Genomic DNA, 19976 nt, shown 5'->3' on the forward strand with positions numbered 1-19976 from the left:
TGTCCTCTGAGTGGTGAGGGTTAGGTAAGTGTAAGGGTTAGGGTTAGGTATATGTCGGAAATAGTTAGGGTTTGGGTCAGAGTCATGGCTAGGCCATATAAAAAGATTGCATGTCGATGAAATGTCCCCATATTTCATGAAAACACAGCTTTGTCAGTGTGTGCAAATGTAAAAATGGCTTAACACATCACTGTTATTTTATAAAGTAACAAATTCGACTGTTGTCCTGATTTTTAAATCATAACGCAAAAGATTTGTCTGTGTGAAGATTAAATGTGATCAGTTTTGTGTGGCTGTTACTAATGTGGTAGTCTCAGCTTAAAACAACTACCAAGGAATTAAGGTCAAATGTATTTAAGCCTATATGTCGGTGAGGGAAACGGTGAGCTCTGATTTTGTGCCACTTACAGCTGCGCATCTTGCACCAAATAAGGAAAGGAAAACGATAACAGGAATTATGTTAAACAATGAGTGAAAGGGAAGCTGAATCATAATGTAAACATGATGCGAGTCCTGAGAAGAAAGCATATTGATCCTACCCAGCTTAGTTGTAGCGTAACCCTTCCTGCAGCTGCTATTTTTAGCTCGGGTGGGAGGATAGAATGAGGCATGGCCCCCAAGGAAATAATTAAAGCAACACAGATTTTATATTAAAAAAAAAGAGGTCAACACCTCAGGAAACTCATTCTCATATCACAGTATGAGAGCAAAGTCTGCTGCTTTAATTATTGTCCATCCACCCCTCTACAATCATAATGATCATTAAACAGAGGGGGTGGGCTTTGCTTGCCAGCTGGATAACTCAGATTCAGATTCATAAACCTTGTTTAAAGGTGATAAATGTCTTGTTACTGTTCAGAACTTTAACTCCCATATCAGTGTCACTGATGTATTTTGACAAAATCCGTCCCTCTGATATCACATCCTCAGGCCACAGCATCTTTAAAACCATCAGGAAACTGTTTTGAAACTCAGTCTAATGCTATGAGAGATGCAAAACTCCAGCTGGACATCATGATTAAATGTGGTTCAACCTCTGGAACTGTGGTCCATTTTTGCTAGCAATTAGGACTGTATCCCTCTTTGAAGAAGCACAGAGCTGAAAACCTAACACAGCCTTACTGGTACTGTCTGTTCATACAATGGATGAGGGGTTTTTAAATCTCTGCCTGTCCATAGACCAAGATAGCACCCGGTTCCTGTCCTGACCTGAGGCCTTGTGTCCAGTGTGCCTTTCAACACTGTGAGCGGTTCCATCCTACGGACAGCTGAGTCGCTGCCTGTGAGCTGCTGCAGAACCTAACCTGAGAGCATCATGTTAAGGACCTTTTTATTTTCATATTAGGTATCTGGCAAATATAATTTGTCGTTAGATGCTGATTGGTTTATTAAAAAGGAGTTCCTAAACTATTTTCTGAGGTTTATGACAAACATTCAAATTGTCTTTGATGTAGCAGCCGTCATTCCTGTCTTTGTAAGGTTGTGTTGTGCCATCTTTTTGTGTGCATTTCTCCCAGTCCGAGTTCAGTTCATGATATACGCCGCCACTCAAATGAAACTGTGTGTGGGCTATGTTGTGAAAAGCAGCTTGGTTTATGGCCCAAAGATATTTTTATGATCCGGTTATGGTGCAGTCCGACACCTTGTTGTTTCTGGCCTGTGGTTATCATCATAGCCTAGATGCTAATGCACCAGAGTTAGCCTGATTACAGTAGCTTGTTTGTAGCTTCTTGCTTAGCTGTTGCTAACGGTGGGTTAGCTGTTTTTGTAACAGGGGCATTGCATTCCCCACATCACCGCTCGCTTTCCTAAACATCTCAATGCTGCCATATCAAATGCGTTGTATTTATTGGCAATTGTTCATTATTGGATTAAGTGAAACTTCATTGCTTTGAATGTTACCAAAGACCACTGTCACAGATCTGTTTGCTATATATAATTTCTGCTGCAAATCCGATGGACATCCCCTCAGTGCATCACAGCAGCTGAGCTAATGAGCTGAACATTATCAAAGACTTTACCTCAACGTCTAATTTGAACCCTTACTGATTCTTTAATGTAATCTGTGTTTATTCCAGTAGCGTGCAGTGTTTCTATAGTTTGTTAAACATAATAAAACCGTGATAGGGATTATTAGGTTCAACAAAGCACCCCCTTTGTTTTAATTGTGGTTGTCTGTGATTATTTATACAGTAGTGTAAAGAGTCTAAGAGAGCTGGATCAACTTCCTTTAGGTTAACAATTTGATCAGACTGAGACAAATATCGTCCTTGTGGTTAATGATTAATAAATCTGCTTGAATTATAAACCAAGTTATTGATATTTACTGATGGTGCAGACAACCTGGATTTTAACAAAGGTAAGCCATTAATAACAACTTGTATTTAGCAAATTGTCAGTTATAATCATTTAACACTTGGTTTTAACCTCCCGTTTGACTTAATAACTTCCAGTTCTAATTAATAATATATTCAAAATCTGCTGGTAAAATTGCACAACAGTCTGCTAACCTGGGTCTTATTTTGGAGCAGTTTGCTCTCATTCAAACAGAGCTTAGTGCAGCTGTAATGATTGAGATTTATGTAAATTACCTGATAGAGCAGAGAGTGCACTGTTCTCATTAACAACTATTTGCTCTAATCAGTCTAATATGTGCAGATGGTCCTTTTTCTTCAGGAAGAAAAAGAAAAAAAACACTCCTTTTTAATTAAGTGTGTCTGATATTTCCGTAAATAGGCTTTATAATTCTAAAGGGTTTAAGATTGACTGATAGAACATCTCCAGTTATCAAGAGATTGTTTGTGAAAATGGATTTATTCAGTGATATGACATAACTGTACTAAGAGGGTTAAGTCAGGGTTTTCATGGAGGGAAGATTTTTTTCCACTAGATCATTTAGAGCAGGGCTCTGTAACCTTCAGAGACCAAAGAGCCAATCTGCCCTGAGTTCCGCTGAGTTAAAGCCATTAAGAGCCACAAATATTGTTGAACCCTTTAATAAAACATAACTTTTTTTTTCCTTTTTTAAATATCTGCCATAGGAAAGCTGTTACTGTTTCAAGCAACCAGTTTATTTTTATTCCTTATATTTATTCTAATCCTATTTCTGTCCAAGGCTGCGCTCTGGACACAGTGGAGAATGTGGCTGAGAGGAGGGAGCTGTCCAAGCTTACCTCCATCATGGAAAACACCTTCCACCCTCTGCATCAGTCTGTAGAGAAGCTGGGCAACTCCTTTAGTGAAAAAGTTTTACACCCCGCTTGTAAAAAGGAGCGCTACCGCAGGTCATTCATCCCTGCTGCAAGCAGACTCTACAATTCGACACTATAAGGGCAATAACTTGTGCAATGAATAGTGAGCAATTACTATTTTAATACCCTGCACAATAACATACACATATATATATATAAAAATGTATCCATCTATACAAATACCTATGCAAACACCCTCTGCAATAACCCTGCATAAAGATCCTGCTATAAAAAAAGCTATCAAATGTGGACGCACTGTATATACTGTATAGACCCCCATGCACCTTTTCTTCCTATGGTACCTTTTACTCTTTTTGACTATTTGAGCTGATGCAACAAGTACATTTCTCCACTGCGAGATCAATAAAGGCAATCAATCCACTATTTTTAGCTCAGAAAACATGAAACAATTTTCATGGATTTCTTTCATTGGAAATTATATAATACAAACAAATGAAAAATAAAAGAACCAAAAACACATAATTTCCAAGCTAACAACATGAAAATTAGATTTAAAAACATAATTCTGTTTTTTAATGACCATCCCTTGCCCCTCTTCACTCCAAAGTTGCCAAAAATGGAGAAGCAAAATTTGTGGTGGTAGTTACATTCTGCAGTTGCCATCAGAAATATGAAAAAAACTAAGCATTGAGGGGGGAAAAATGGATATAACCATTAAAAGACAAACCTTACGTTTCTGACATGGAGTGCAGCTGAGGAGGCACAATTCTGAAACAGAGGGTGAGCATATCGACTCCCAGTGAAGAAAATGGGCCCAACCCCAACCCACTAAAAGCTTTACTACGCGCTCTCTGACCACTGCATAGGTAATGAAGAGAGCAGCACTCACCTGGCAGTCGAAATCCTGAAAGTTCCGTGCGTTCTGCAAGAAAAGCAAAAAAAAAAGGGAGCTTTAAACATGCAGCCCTCTCATATCTGGGGCATACGTTGAGGTAAGCTGATTACAGTTCTCTAGGTTTGTGTAACACAGAAGCCGCATAAACCTCAGAGCTTTATGATTTATGAAAACAATCTAAAATTATTAAATCCATCCACAGATTACACACCATTATGAAACAAAGAAGAATTCAAGTTCATAGCTACCAAACCAATTACACCCTTACTCTTTTTTTTCTTTGAGGTTTAGGGGGGAATGTAATGAATTGTCATTAGTGTTAATGCTTGTATTGAAAAGTATTTCTGTCTCTGGACCACATCAGTCTTGGTATCGAACAATGCAGGGCTGGAAGGAGAGCAGCAGTGATGCTGAAGAGGAAACTGCTGCTCATTAATCCAGGAGGAAATATAGAGGCACTTCTAAACAACCTAATCTCAGACCCTACAGGCCACATCGAGTGTGTGAAATAAAGGCAGTTTAAGGAAAAAATGGATTGTTTGGCGGGACCAACAGAGGAATATAGCAGCACTACTCAGGTTTGCAAACTTGTATCTGACAGAGATTTCTGGCATAAAGGCTTTTGGACAGATGAGGCTAATGGTAATATAGCATGGTGGTAGACATTTTTTAAAATATCATAAACCCATTAATAACTCAATCAGTGCTGCGGCATACAAACTTATCATTGATTTTCAGCTTCTGTTTGTTTTTTTCCTCTGCTAATTAAAATCTGAGGCAGAAGCATCAGATCAGCTTTAAATTCAAGTAATGATGTAAAGAGTTTAAAGATGGAGCACAAACAGGAACATTCAGGAGAGAGAGAGAGAGAGAGAGAGAGAGAGAGCACATCCCAGTTAAAGGTGTGCATATAGCGCTAAAAATATCTGCAAGGTGCAGCATTACTCTTCCTGTTGGTAAGGTTTTCTTCTACTCTGCTGCTTCCTGGAGCCAGAGTAACCAGGCAGGGAAGTGAGAGTGGGCAGCAGGAACAGGGAGAGCTGTGCTGGGATAAACTCAACACATTACCAGAAGGGGGAACCCTGTTGAGACACAGATGGTGACCACCAAGAAGATCCTGTCATCCTACTTAAACCAGGTCGACCAGAGAGGAGAGGAAATATGAAAACTTTAACTGTTTTTGGTTTAAAATGGACTCTATATCTACACTTAGATGCTGACGTTAAACAACATCCTGAAGGGGAGTGGAGAGAGCGACAGCTTTAAATCCTGAATGCCAAAATTTGCTGATGATTCCTTCAACAGTCAATTAATCTAATATTAACTGAGACAGTTAGTTAGAACAGAGATCTTGTAAACTAATTTTAAGATAAATAAAACCTTTATTATACTTGTGAAATTAAGTATATTCGAGAAGCTGTCAAACTTCACATTCACTGACCATGTTTGATTGTACTTGGATCAGGTGTTTGACCTGATAAACAGAGCGGGGTCGAAATTTCAATAAATGTTGTCAACAAGAATGAAGGGGGCTTTGTATCCATATTAGATAACTGTTCAGGCCTTCTCTTCCTTCTGCCGTTTGTTTAGATAATCTTTCACAGGAGAAAGGTATTCACCAGGACTGCAGTTTACAGGGATAATTTCTCTTCCATAAAACCAGCTTAATGTTCCAGGTTTGATCACAGAGAACAGCAGTGTGATGCTAACAGTCAATCGAATTATGAACTTTAAAAAAACAAATGCACCTAAAAAAGGAAAAAAAGAAAAGAAAGATCTTTATTCATGATCATTTTGAGCTTCATCTTAACCTTCGATGAATTGACCACTAGGTGGAGTGAGAGCTCACTAACAATGTTATCCATTTAGATGTTTCTTCTGCTGTGCAGCATGACAAGGAAGACTTTTCTCCTCCTCGTTCTTCTCACCCCCCTCTGGAGGCGAGTCCCCCCCCCCATTGGATGTATGACAGCTCACTCCTCCTGTCTGAGGTGAGACGAGCGATCTGCTGTGAGCTGTAAGAGATAACCACTTCTATTTCTAATCACATAATCAGCTGCAGAGAGGATGCTACAGGGAGAAAGGAAAGCAAGAGGGAATGGGAACAGCTTTGATCTGCCATTTTCCTGCTGGTTAGTCGACCTTCTGAAAAGAAATAAAAAGCATTTCTTCCAGCTCTTCCTTTGATCTCACAGTCTCTGACCTCTTTTCTTTTCTTTAGTAATTCTACTTTCTGTTTTATGGCTTTATAAATTTTTTCGATCTTTTCCCTGTCCCCTTCAACATTCCAGCAGATATGAATAATTCACTTTAATGAACAGAGCTGTAGAATATGCTTTTATTAGCAAATGAAACAGTCACATGGAGCCAGATACTCAGTTGCCCGTCACATTAGCAGCTAATTTCTGTCTCGTTGGGTCTCACCACTCACCTTACTGGTCAGCAGCGGCTTGATCTCAGTCAGCTGTACATCCTGCAGCTCATCCATCTTCCTGTTGCTCTAAACCTCAATGCTTCCTGAAAAAAACGAGGAAAATTAAGCTGAAGGTTGAAAATAAAAGATTCTGCTCATAGCAAGAGTGCTGCATCGTTCAACAACACTGTTCAGACCTGTTAGGAATTACGTAACCATCTGGATAGGATTTTTAGCCTCTACAGTAATCAGGTTGCAAAGGATCCAGTGTACAGTACCAAATGAAATTAAAAGGAGTTTTTCTTAAAGATACCACCCAGTGAAGGTTATTCAACTAGAAAAGACACAAATTTCTATTACAGGTGTTTAAAAAATAAGTTTTTTAAAAGGGTGCTGAAATAATTAGCTACTGATTGTGCTTGTTTATGTCAAAAATGTAAATAGCATAAAAAATATCAAAGACAATCCCAAATTTCTAGTTTCATTTTATGAGACTAACAGATTCAGTTTTCATAAAATTTTTACAGAAATTACAATAGAATATATAGGATTTAATTTGATCCTAGTTATAAAAACACTAATAAAGAATATAACAAGAGAGAAATAATCTATTTATAGGGTCTGTTTGGTTTAGATAATATCCGACAGCTTTTTCTGTCTAATGTTAATGTTTTTTGACAATTGGAAAAATAAACAAACACTGGACAGAGCAAAGTAAGGAGGCAAATAGTATGAACTGCAGGTAGATGCATGGTGTGGGTGACTTATTGGTAAGGGGAAATATTCGGTTGTTGAAAAACATTTTCATGGATTTTAATAACTGAAGCGCAAGATCCCTTTAAAGAGGATAATGAGGAAAAGACAGTATAGAAAAATACAAATAGTCACACTTAGAGAGCTCTAAGCAGACACTTTTTGTCTTAGCTAATGTCACTAGAGAAATGATGCATGATGAAGCTTAAATCAAATATTATTTTACAACAAAAGGCAAAACAAGGTGAAAACTATAGATAGCATATAACTACTGCTGAAGTGAGTTTGGTTGACTTAAAAAAAATGGCTAGCAGCTTTATGGATACTGATAGAAGAATTACAGTTCATTAGGCTACTATTGTCATTTACTAAAACTAAACAGTAGCAGGTTGTATGCCTCGATGCTGTCAAAGCAGTTATTTAGGATTTCTGATGTGCACTCCCAACATGGTGGAGAGGTGTTTAAACTGCACATGACTAATTTGTATTCATGTCTCTGCTGGTGAGGATCTCATTTCTTTCTCATCTGTACATCCCACATGTTGATTAATAGTAAGAGATTCAGCGCAGCTTTGTAAAGACGAGGCAGGTATCAGGGAGCCCATCTTGAAGAAAGGGCATATCCCCACACAAACACACAAGAGATGGAGCAGGGCAGGTTCTACAAGATGCTGCAAAGCCTTCCTCGTTTGTTTTCTCCTTGGAGGGAGCAGAGTGTCCCTGGAAATTATTACGGAACAAGAAAGGTGACACAGACCCCTTCCTGTCTCCTCAGCCCCGCCTGTTTGCAGGGGTTGACGACAGGAAACAGTGTTGGATTACCTGGCTCATGTTGCAAATTATCTGAAATGAAGCCTGGTCTTTGTAAATGTTTAAAGCAGCCTGAAGAGGTCAGAGCAACCTGTGTTCTTTATACAAGAAGAAGGACATTTATTATGAGTCAATACTAGTGTCAATACACTAGCATGAACATCTCTAAGAATAAAAAAAGAAAAATAGAAAGCTTTGAAAATGTCATCAAGCTAATCATCTTGTGAATGTAGCATTAAATGATAATGGTATCCTGAGAATATCAGAGGCCCCCACTTGCCAAAACCAATCTGCTCTAAAAGTTAACTCAATAGTTGTTTCAGCAGAAATTAGTGAGGATCACATAATCACTCATGTTATATGGATCAATTTATCAACTTACTGAATACTACCAGCTGCCAGAGGACTTGAATTTATGACACTTTATGTTCTGGAGAAAAAAAAAGATTGAGGACAGTGTAGAGGCTGCATGAATATTAAAGGCAAAACTTACTAAAAAGCTGAGCTTCTTAGCTCTGATTTAGTAGTTGCAGGTCAACAGCAGATCATTGCTATGGCTGTTCTGAAAAAGGTTTAGATCCATCTTTGATCAAATTGAATTAACAGGTCTTTCTGTCTCAATAAAGTATAGAGCAGATCTTTGTTTCTTTTTAAGATGGAAAACAAACCAAATGATATCAAAAAAGAACAATTTTGTTAGTCATTACGAAGCAGGACCAAGTGGATTGTTTGCAGTGATGGGTTTGGGTGGGGGGTTGGGGGTGCATCCACCAACAACTGCAGCAGTGAAACTGTACCCTTATCAATCATATTATATGGTACCTGAGTTTGTAGGCATAAATATTTATTAAAGGGGGATGATTTAATTAGCTGCACAGCGAAGCTGTGTGTAGCACTGCAACCGTGCAGCAATGTCTAAGGGTTCAATATTCTCAGTGTGTACTTGGGCTCACTCTTTGGGCTTCCTATCACACTCCAAAAACATGATTAGGTCAGCTGGTCTTCTTTATTGCCCTTGGGTGTGTGTGTTGACTGATGACCTATCCAGGTAGCACAATGACTGCTGGAGATGGATAGACCCAGCCCCAAAACAAACATGCACGGATTAGCAGCTACAGGCAATGGATGGTTGACCAGATGCTTTAATTAGAATATTGCTCAAATAATATCTCCTGTTCCTTCACCCTTTGTGGGATCAACATTCAGAACAGAGGAACTCCACGCTTATGTGCTAAATCCTGACAACCTTCAGCTTTACAAACAGATGTGGAGGATGCAAGTCAAAACTGGGACTACAACCTACCCAAAAAAAAAATTTCTCCATTAAAAAACCCCCAAACCTGAAGGTGTGTGTATTTGCATTTTCCAAACAGTGACGCATGAAGAAATCATATGTGTTTGGTAAACTCTGTGAGGTGGGCTGTGCCTATCCGTCTTGTCCTGCAAAGATTGTGGGCAACCATACAGCTCCTAGCGGTTGATAAGAACATCAGCTTTTCCCTATGCTAAATGACCTATTGATAGAAGGCATTCTGCTTCCTTTTCCTACCTGCTTTTTTACTGCCTGCAATATTCTGATACACTTTTGCTTTGGCTTAGGTGTCTTTACCAATTTGCACTATTCAGATTGATCCTCAAACTTTCCCAACAGTCTTACGGCCCTTTTTAACAAACCTTAAATGGGTTGAAAGGTTTTATTGAGAGTCACTCTGGTCTTTTATTATCATCAATAATAGAATCTTTAGATATTTAGATACTAATGATTTAAAATAAAGCATTTAAAAAAAAAAGAAAAAAACACTTTTTTCTTATTCAGGAGTTCAGGCGCGGTAGGAGACACCAGCCTCTCCAGTAGCTCTCTAGTTTGTACTCTTTGTTCTTTTTTAACTTTTTTCAGCTCTTTTGCAGCTTTAATCGTCCTCTTCCTCCCCTGAGCCAGGAGAAGCAAGTGCTTCAGGAGCTGGAGGCAGTAGTAGCAGCTCAACAACAACTGCTGCTTACCTTGTCATGGCTGCACTTTCAAATATGAAATTGTCTAGAGAGCTGTTCTAAATGAAATTTCTTTTTGTATACACTTGTGTATACAAAATGGCAAAATAAATCAAAGTTTTAATTTGTTCAACTGTTTTCCAACCGTGGAAAGATTTTATCTTTTTATTGAACATGCAACACGGATCTGGTTTTCTTTCATACTCGAGAGAGGAACAGGTGGCGCTGAGAACAATATGACATGCCAGTACACGACACGCCATTCTGGAGAAGCTGCAAAGCCGGTGCTAAGCTTAAGGCTAGGCTAGCGGAGAATCGGAGTCGCTACAAACTAGGAATGGAACGGTTTATGAAAACAGTCCAAACCGTTCGGTTCGACTGTCTCGGTTCGGTTCGCGTGTGTTGCGTTCGGTTCATGCGCTGCTCCTTTTTCTCATAGGCGAAGCATGTACACTCCAGAGCAGAAGGTGGCGGTACTGCGACCAAAGCCAACCCCCAGTAGTAAACAAGAAGAAGAAGAAGCGAAGCAGCATAGCCGGGTGTAGCAGAAAAAAATCAGTTGTTGTGGAGAATTGTGTGGGTATGGCGAGTGGGAAAGACCAGGAGTTGGAAGATGCGCCAGCAGCACTTTATAGGTCTGCTGTATGGGACCGCTTTGCATTTAGAGTGACCTACGATGACGGCGGAAAGAAAGTTGTGGATAAAAGTGCAACAGTGTGCAAGCATTGTGCAACACGTTTTGTTTATGCAAACAGCAACATGACCAACATGTCATGCTAACCCCAAATTCCCAAATACTCTGTCAGCGCTCCGCTCCGCTGCGCTCCAGACCGCCTGCACAAAGCAAAGCCTACAGCCTCCCCTGTGGCTCCCATCCGCTCCGCTCCGAGTTCCTTGGAGATTGTAGAGGGCATCCGCGAGATGATTAAATTCAAAGCAGCAAAACATGTGGAAATGATCCAGGGTTTCCGCGGATAATTAAAAATAATTACAATTCATTCATTCTTTTGGATTTTTTCATTAATTTCATAAATTTTTATGGGATTTCGGTGTAACAATTAACATATACCGAACCGAACCGAAAACCGTGACCACGAAACCGTGAACTGAACTGAACCGTGGATTTTGTGAACCATTCCATCCCTACTACAAACCATCAATCCCCTCCATAATCATGGGGAATGTGAACTCGCTGTCTAACAAGACTGACGAGCTGACTGCACTGAACAACCAGCGGCTTTAAAGAGAAAGCAGCCTGCTCATCTTTAAGGAGACATGGCTAAAACACCTCAGACTGGACGATAATGTGACGCCAACAACTCTAAGATGAAGGAGCTGGTCATAGACTTTGAAAGGGATGGACCAATGACTAAGTCGGTACTACTAGAGGGGGCTGAGGTGGAGGCTGTGGATTCACAGATATACCTTGGGGTGTGGCTGGATAATAAACTGGACTGGTCAACACACTCCAACTACCTGCACAGGAAGACACAGAGCAGGATGTATTTCCTGAGGAGACTGAGGTTGTTCAACTTCTGCAATACCAACTGTTCTACCAGTCGGTGGTTGCCAGTATCCTCTTCTACACCGTGGTGTGCTGGGGGAGCAGCACATTAAAGGAGGACACCTTCAGACTGGATAAACTGGTCAGGCGAGCAGGCTCTGTGATTGGCAAGAAGCTGGACCCTCTGGGGATGTGGTAGAGACAAGGACACAATGGACTTTTCATATTGTATGTTGTATTTTTTATCTTTACTGGCATCTTGCTCTAACTCTTTGTACTCTATATAAGCTACTGGGACCAGAATTTCCCTGAAGGAGTAATTCCAAGGGAAAAATAAAGTTGAGTCTATGTCTAAGTCAATTCTTTTGCTCATACCAGAGCCCAAAATGTGACGTCACTGCGGGACATTGGCTCGCCAACATGGCAGATATAAACACTGAAACCGATAGTGATGGAATTTACGTTGTTTGAATCTTTATTAAGTTAGGGTATATTACCACATGATGAACAGGTCTTGCAACTGCTGTTCCAGTCCCAGTTGCACTTCACAGAGAGCTTCTTCTGTGCAGCATGAACAGATAGCCATATTTACATTTTTTTTTTTTTTTTTTACTTCTGTCCCAGTGCCCCACATATTGAAATAATATTCTGAATTAGACTGGGTCAGATTATGAAATTTGTTTATACAAAAAAAAAAAGAAAAGAAATGCAGCAGGCATGACTACAAAGCAAAGCCTGACTTCATTACCAGCCTGCTGCCGCCTGCTCTTACTAGAGCAGATAGAGGATTTAATTTTATTTACAATATAATGGGAGCCATGTTAAAGAAAATGAAAACGCTGCAGCAATGCTACACATCTCGGTGTCATTACAGATAATAGAAATTCATTAATAAAAACCAAAACTCTTTACCGTCAGTTAGATAAGAGCAATGTCCCGGTGTGACGACACTGTTCCTGTGGCTGCAGCCAAAGCATTCAGTTTCTAATGTGCTTGCTATGCCACGTTCTAGGATTTGGCTGAACAAAATTACTTTTTTTTTTTTTTTTTTGTCTCGTCCTTGCTGTGAAAAAATGAAATTTCTTTTTCTCTTATTAACTCTTCACCCCATCTTTAATGACTTGACTTTGATGTAAATTGCAAATCAAGAATAAAGTAAAAGCTCAATGAGACATCTTCTGTTAAATATTAGTAAAAATGTGAATATATAGGATAGAGTTGTTAACAAAATATTACCATCAGAAAATTGTAAGAACTTATGTTATCCATCATTGCATTTAACATACTTGATAACAATTCAGTTAAAATAAATCATTACATATAGAGAAGCACAAGAGCCCTTTTTGAAGTGGACAAGAAGTTGGTAAATTTAGTCAGACAGTGGAAGCCAATCACCTGCAGGAGTGGAACAGAATCACTTCCCGAGTCTGAGCCAATCCTCCACAAACAACCTTGAGCTCCCGGTGTGGGATAACTTTCAAGGTTGGCATAGTGATGAGCCAACTTCCAGTGGGTGTTTGGAACCCACAAAGTGACTTAGGGATCCCGTCTGTGTTGACCTCGGACTAAACGACAAGTGTGTGCACAGACATCTGCTTATAGATGGATTATTGGGGTCGGAACTCACTGTGGTCTGTCAACAGATTGCACCACACAAGGAAAACAACCGGTGAAGCAGATGGGAGTTAAGCAGTACACGATTTATATTGAATAAAACGTTTAGAAACACATGGAAAGATCCATTGCAGAAAGAGTTCCGCGATCAGAAATAAGAAGGGTAAACATGGCTGGAAAAATCCAAGCCAATAAATCCAGCTCAAATGTGGAACTGAATAATATTTAGAAGACTGAGCCCTGAGAAAAAAAAAAAAAAGAGGAAAACAAATATCCAGCATGCCTGGGCAGCTTGAGTGTATTGAACGGATCAATCCAATACTTCCTCAGGCTGCCACAGAAAGTGGGATAGAGGCAAAGACGGCTTTAAACTGTAGCAGGCAAGTCGGTAATTATGGTATTAATGGGAGATAAAGACCAGGGTAAGCCTGAAATGAGACACTGATTGGGTGGCTTTTTCTGTCCCAACCCTACTGATGTTTTACACAGAGCTACACAGCTTTTGCTTCCACCAAATCCCTGTTATTCTTTCCCCAAATGATATCATTCCCTCTGCTGATATCAAGGCAAAACCAAATCAAACTTTAAACAACATAATGCACCCATTTCTTCCCACTGCATGCCAGCTCTGCAGCTCAGCATTCACAGCTGTTGCCATAGAGACAAAGCTGGTTGCTGATGTTTATTCTAAACTGGGATAGACCCATGGGACAGATGTGAGGCAAGGAGAAGAACGATAGAAACAAAGCTGTAGAGGCACATATTTCGGTTTTTGTTTTAACTGTATCGGTTAAATTTTCCCCCCCTGACAATCCATAAACCTGATCCCAACAAAATATGACAACAACGCTTAGTGGAAATGGACCAGAACGTTGCGGCGAGCTCGTCTCGCTGAGGACAGCAGGGAAATCTATTTGCCAGCAATGCAGCTTGCCCCACATTGGCAAAGCAGGGATGGAGAAAGGATCATGCACAATGAGACCCTCCCTCGCAGGTGGGGTTGTTCACTCAGAAAAAAAGCCTCTATTTCACATCAAACCTAATTTGACTCAGCTGTGAGTGAAATAAGATAACATGTGGGCTCTCACAGCAAAACACCGTGCTTTTGTTGCAAGTGGAGCCTGATCTCCGCTGTAAATATCATGCCACGCAGCGAGGGGTGAGGAGGCTGCAGGGGACAGAGAACTGTGCGGAAGGAGGACCTCATGAGGGAGAGAAAAGGTCAGTTTTCATAGTCAGTGATATCTGTGAGAGATGGGCTGTTTATGCAATGACGAGCTGAAACCTTCCAGGTTTCTAAATGGAAAACAAATTTAATATCCTGTCCTCTCCATATTGTCAGTGCTCAACAAACATTTCAAAACCTGATTATTTTTAGATAACAGAGCAAAGATGATTTGTTAGTTCAAAAGGGGATGATAGGAACACCTACAGTACAGAAATATTCATACCCCTTTTTACATCCATTTTAAGTCCTGCAACCACACATATATCAATGTGTTTCATGAAGATTTTTCAGTTTTCTTTACAAGAAGATCTGACTATAAACTGATACCCCTTGATAAAACCGTGCCTTTAGAAGTTATCCACTGGGTCTACATGTGTTTGGCTGTAGAGAATGAAGCCACTGATGGAAATAAGGCCTGACAGAACCAGGGATGGTCTCCACACAGAAAAGCTATACTGCAAAATCATCTTCAAATAAGTTAATTTGCCTTGAATTTTAGCACGTATGTAATATTTTCTGCCAAAGAAAGAGTATTTGGGCACCTAAAAAGATAACTTTATATACAGCACTTGAGAAAATATCTTTTTTGTAATTAAAAATGGAAAATCTTATCTTATTTGCAGATCATTTCACATACCCACTCAAGTCAAGGGCAAATACATTTATTTCAAGAAAGTGTACTGTGATGCTGCAACAGAAGAAGAGCATTTGACACTGCTGATGTGAATTGGTTGTGGAAAGAAGAGCATGGCGACAACAATGAACCAAACTCAGCTCTTCTACTCTGAGCGTAACTTTAAACTGCGCAACTAGCTGCTGCTTGTGCACATCATGCTTTCTACACAGTCTCCACATCATTGATGAGATGGAAAAAAGGGAGACATTTGGGGGATTGATTTTGCAGGGTTCAGCTCATCCAAATGGGGACGTTTGATCGCCTTATTATGGTCTTACCCTACTGGAGGATAACCTACTGCTGCAGCCCCAGGCTAAGTGTATGTGGTAAACAGCATCACTTCCATAGGCAATGTATTGCAAAGACTGTAATGTATATCAAAACATTAGAAATGGATGACGACCTTAAACATTCAACCAGAGCAACAAGAGATTATATAGATCCTGATGTGTTAGAATGTTCCAGTCATGGTCCAGTCCTAAACCCACATCTCAATCTGTAGCATTAGGTGGAAACTGATAACAACTCTTAATTCAATATGAGCAAAGAATATTGGGCAAAGACTTTTAAATTTTAAGAATTGTTATAATTTCCCTTCTAAGTTTAAAAACATTAACTCACGTTGGTAAATCCCATCAAATCTAAAATAATGCGTTTAAGTTTGTAGGCATTTTTTGACAAAAGGTGAAAAAGTTTAATTAAAAACCATACTTTAGTACTGTGGGCCTTTAGAAGTTAGCTGAGAGTGGAAGAGCGGCCCTTACGGCTCTGTGCAAAACGGATAATAAAGCTTTGTGTTCCAGAACCACTGCTGGAGACAGATCTGGTGATTACCTACTGTATCAGCAGGCAGCCCAGAGAGACTGATGAGCACATCTCTTTCTCCACTTCTATGGGTCATCAGAGGCCCAGGAGCCACTGACCCCATTTTACTCTCCTCAATTAGAGCCCGTTCCCGTTTGTCACCATGGCGACAGTGACCACAGGCTCCCTTGACGTAATTTTGCTTTGACAGTTTTCAGGTTCACAGACGTGTCCATCGTCTACTCCCCAGCATCCCGACTCAGCCTGATCCATGTCAGGCTGAACTTAATGCACATTGCTGCGCATTTCATGGAAAGAGGATTTTAGAGGGAACAGTTGGGGGAGGGAATGGGAGGGGGTTGAGTGACAGGCCGCAGTTTGAGTCTGTCTCAAATATAAAACATAGATTCGTTGAAAAAGCAAAGCTTGGGTAAGACCTATTTTAAATTCAAGAGAATAATAGTAAAAGTACCTGCTGTATCGTTTAATCCCAGTATATGGATCACGTAAATATTTTATTCCATCTACTTGGGGCCCAGAAACTATTTATTCCTTGCTGTAAACACAGCTTTACTTCAAGTTTGCTTTTCAAGTTTGTGTTTTGGGAGTTTCTAGCTCCTGTGCAGAGCAGAAATTTACAGAAACTCTCACATATGTTTATGCGGCAAACTTTGAAACTTACAACGTAGAATAATACAATATATTTGAAAAATGAAAATCAGCTGAGTTAGACTATGTTATACAAGTCCTTATACTTAGTTAAATTAGTGCATAGAAAAAAAACAATACGAAAATTAGATTAGACTTAATTAACCCAATTAACCAAATGCATGGCTCGTCTTAATCAGTCTGAATCAGAAAAGTGCTTAAAGAGCATCTGACAATGTAAAGAGGCCTGTTATAGAGAAAGAAATAATTGCTGTGCAATGCAACTCATTTTTCATGTTGACAAGAATATGCTCCTAATTTGTTGATCAAAACATTTCGACACCCCTACCCAAGAAGTTGCTGAGAAGCAGAAGACAGAACCTGAACTTTTTAAGAAGGCCTGCATGGCAGGACAGACAACAGATACACGGGTCACATTTTGTTACATCAAATGTATTAGTTTGCATTTCACACAACATTATATCTGTAAATTTTACTGTCAAAATTTATTTGGATTTTCCTCAACTGCCGAGTCCTTTTTTTATCCACTTAAAGCCTTTGAATTGTTTCGTCACCAAGATATAAATAAACTTGCCTTATGGGGCTTTCAATTTACCTTGGAAATTGGAAACCAGAGTATAAGGCTACTACAGCCAGAGTTACAAACACGATAATGAAAAAAACAACAATCCATGTAGTATGTTGCAAATATAAACAGCCCTGAAAGTAATTGTGTTACAAACAATAAAAACTAAAATGTGAGTGACTGACATATCATTACTTACATTCAATTCAAGTTTACCTTCTGTCAATGCGAGTAGCAGCCATCTTGACTGTGAAAGTCGGGTGTTCTGACTTTCTAATCTAACTAAATCAAAATTCTCTTTCGTTCTATGGTGTCTGCTCTGGTGCTGAAAGCTGAAGGATGAAAACTGATAATGACTCTTTATTCTGACCATTTTACTTATCCTTAAATCAGGATAAAAGACTGATGAGTCATTTTTGGTTCCTTTAATTTGAGATAAAGCTATGAACATTTACTATCTTGTCAGAAATTTCCCCGTTACTATACAACAGGTGAAGTGTTATGTTTACGACTCTGTGCAAAGCAATACCAGATGACTAGATCTTAGTATTTTAATACAAGCCTTTATTGACTTTTTAATCAATATTTTTGTTTAAAGCGTCGATTAATCTCATGGTTAATTCGAATGAAATACCAAACCCCCAAAACATGGCCTGAAATATTAAACATATTTATCACTGCTGAAATCAATTCCTTCTGATTTATTTGTTGGTTATAAGATTGAGTTTTGGTGGATTGTAACACTGCTTTACAGTCCTAAATAATCCCAAGTAAAAAGATATAATAATCCGTTATACTACAGATAGTCACAGTAGTTCCTAAACTGAGGGGGTGTGCCCCCTATTGATGCCCCAGTGTAAATGCAGGAGGTAGAATTATCTCAATAAATGACCCATTTGGACAGTTTTTATTCACTCATTTATTTGTTGTGTGGAACCATAAAATAAACAGTTCCACTTAATCTCTTAATATCCACCTCATTTTAGGTAATCCTCGCCTATTTTGCATACCCAAATGAAAAAGCAAATAACTTGGTGGAATTTTATGCATTCTGAATTATTAGCCCTACTTAAGGTCCACCGGGTCCCCGTTTTAAGAGGTTAAAATAACTGCATTTTTAAAGGTGGTAGTTTTAGCAATTTAAACCAGATTGTAGTTTATTTTTATTGAAACACTTAAATCACTGCTGTTGAATTTTTGTCAGTTTGTTGAACTTAAAAAAGTTCAAGCCTGATTAAAGGTTTAAGAAATGCAAACTTTCTTGGACACAGAAAGGGGAAGCCTGGGAACCACTGCATCACTGCATTCAGCAGCCATGCCTTGAAATCACGAGGTGTATGCATTGCCACTCCGTCCATATCCAATGTTAGTTTGATTTGTTACCTTTTGCTTTTGATTTAAATAAAGACTTGTGTAACATTTGCTATTATTCTATCATTTTTATTATTTTATAGGAGGAAGAAAAAACTATTTTAGCTGTTAATAATCGACCCAAAAACATCGGCAGCACATGTCTGGAATCGGTTGATGATGTCAAAATAATCGGTATCTGCCCTTTAAAAGAAATAAGTACAAACATGTATCGGTCAATCTCTATCTTATACAGTGTTTTTTTTTCTCATTAGGTTCAGTTGTTTGTTTGGTTTTACATTTTTCCAACCCAAAGTTGTTCTACATTAAGTCATTTATAGTTAGCATTGAAGCCTTCAAAGATCCATCCTAATGGCCTCTGTCATTCAAAGGGAGAGGTATGTCTGTGAGCCTCCATCTCAGTGGGCAAAATAACTCTAAAAAAAGCTCAATCTTACACAAAGACAAGCATGTCCATCCCAAAAGGAACTTCACCCAGTGTTCATCAGATGCAAAGAAAAAACACAGCACACATTCCTGCAGCCTTTGGCATATCTTACTCTGTAGTTCATCAGGGCTACAAACAGCACCAAACTTCCTTCTTCTTGTGAAATCCAGGTGTGTTAAGCTAGGAAACCTCCACGACCATGCCACTGGAAATTTCCTTCTCCCCCCAGACTTTTCATAATTCTGTGTTTACAGCTCTAAGTCTGCAGAGACGTCCGTCGGCAGTGGAGTAAAGCTAATGGACTATGACGAGGCTCAGTTCCAGATTATTGCTCCAACACGGCTCGTTTGGCAAGAGAATTAGAACAGGAAAAATCCATCTGAGTGGGATTTGAGCCCCACCTCCTCTACTCGTTAGGTCAATAGCAAACACGGCTGAGGTAGCGGTTCGCCGATTATCAGACCTGCGTTGTTGTTTTTACATTTAGGACACAAAAGATAAAACCAGGGAGCAAATTTTATCTAGAGTATGTGCTATGCTCGTCTCCGTGGTGGAGAATCAAAAGACCAAAGGTCCCATGCTGTGATTTCCAGCAAACCCACTCAGACAAATAAGCACGGCGACCGCAACCAACACACACACACACACACACACACACACACACACACACACACACACACACACACACACACACACACCTCCCCATCCAGCATGCCAGCTTAATTAATTGACAGCTTGCTCTCCTGGGGTGCCATCCTCCTCCTTACAGCTCCCAGGATTCTCCTGAAACAAACTGACACCTTTCTTCAGCAGACAATGTGACAAAAAAAAAAAAAACAAAACAAAAAAAAAACACCAAAATGATCAGAGATCCAAGAACAACACCCACACATGAGTTTAGAAATAAAACTGAGAACAATGTGACAGGATGTTCTGGGAAAGGATCCCGCATCAGATAAGCGAAACAAAGAGACTGATGGGCAACCTGAAACTCAGACTACAAACTCACTCGGTTTAGAGGAAAAATAACCTCCTTAAAAATAACC

At 39.5% G+C, this 19976-nt stretch overlaps 1 protein-coding gene across 3 annotated transcripts in view; it reads right to left on the reverse strand.

The window, feature by feature from the left end:
* ndrg3 (NDRG family member 3) overlaps positions 1-19976 on the reverse strand; it is a 51160-nt gene that overhangs the window by 17702 nt on the left and 13482 nt on the right. For all 3 annotated transcript variants that reach the window (XM_015389225.1, XM_015389224.1, XM_015389227.1), the window contains exons 2-3: positions 6539-6624; positions 4102-4134 (exon numbers count right to left, since the gene is read on the reverse strand). In XM_015389225.1, coding sequence (XP_015244711.1) covers positions 4102-4134; positions 6539-6595 — 90 coding nt within the window. In that variant the 5' untranslated portion in view covers positions 6596-6624. The remainder of the gene's footprint in view (positions 1-4101; positions 4135-6538; positions 6625-19976) is intronic.

Source organism: Cyprinodon variegatus, unplaced genomic scaffold (genome assembly GCF_000732505.1).
Source record: "Cyprinodon variegatus isolate N-32 unplaced genomic scaffold, C_variegatus-1.0 Scaffold452, whole genome shotgun sequence".
Lineage (NCBI taxonomy): Eukaryota > Metazoa > Chordata > Actinopteri > Cyprinodontiformes > Cyprinodontidae > Cyprinodon > Cyprinodon variegatus.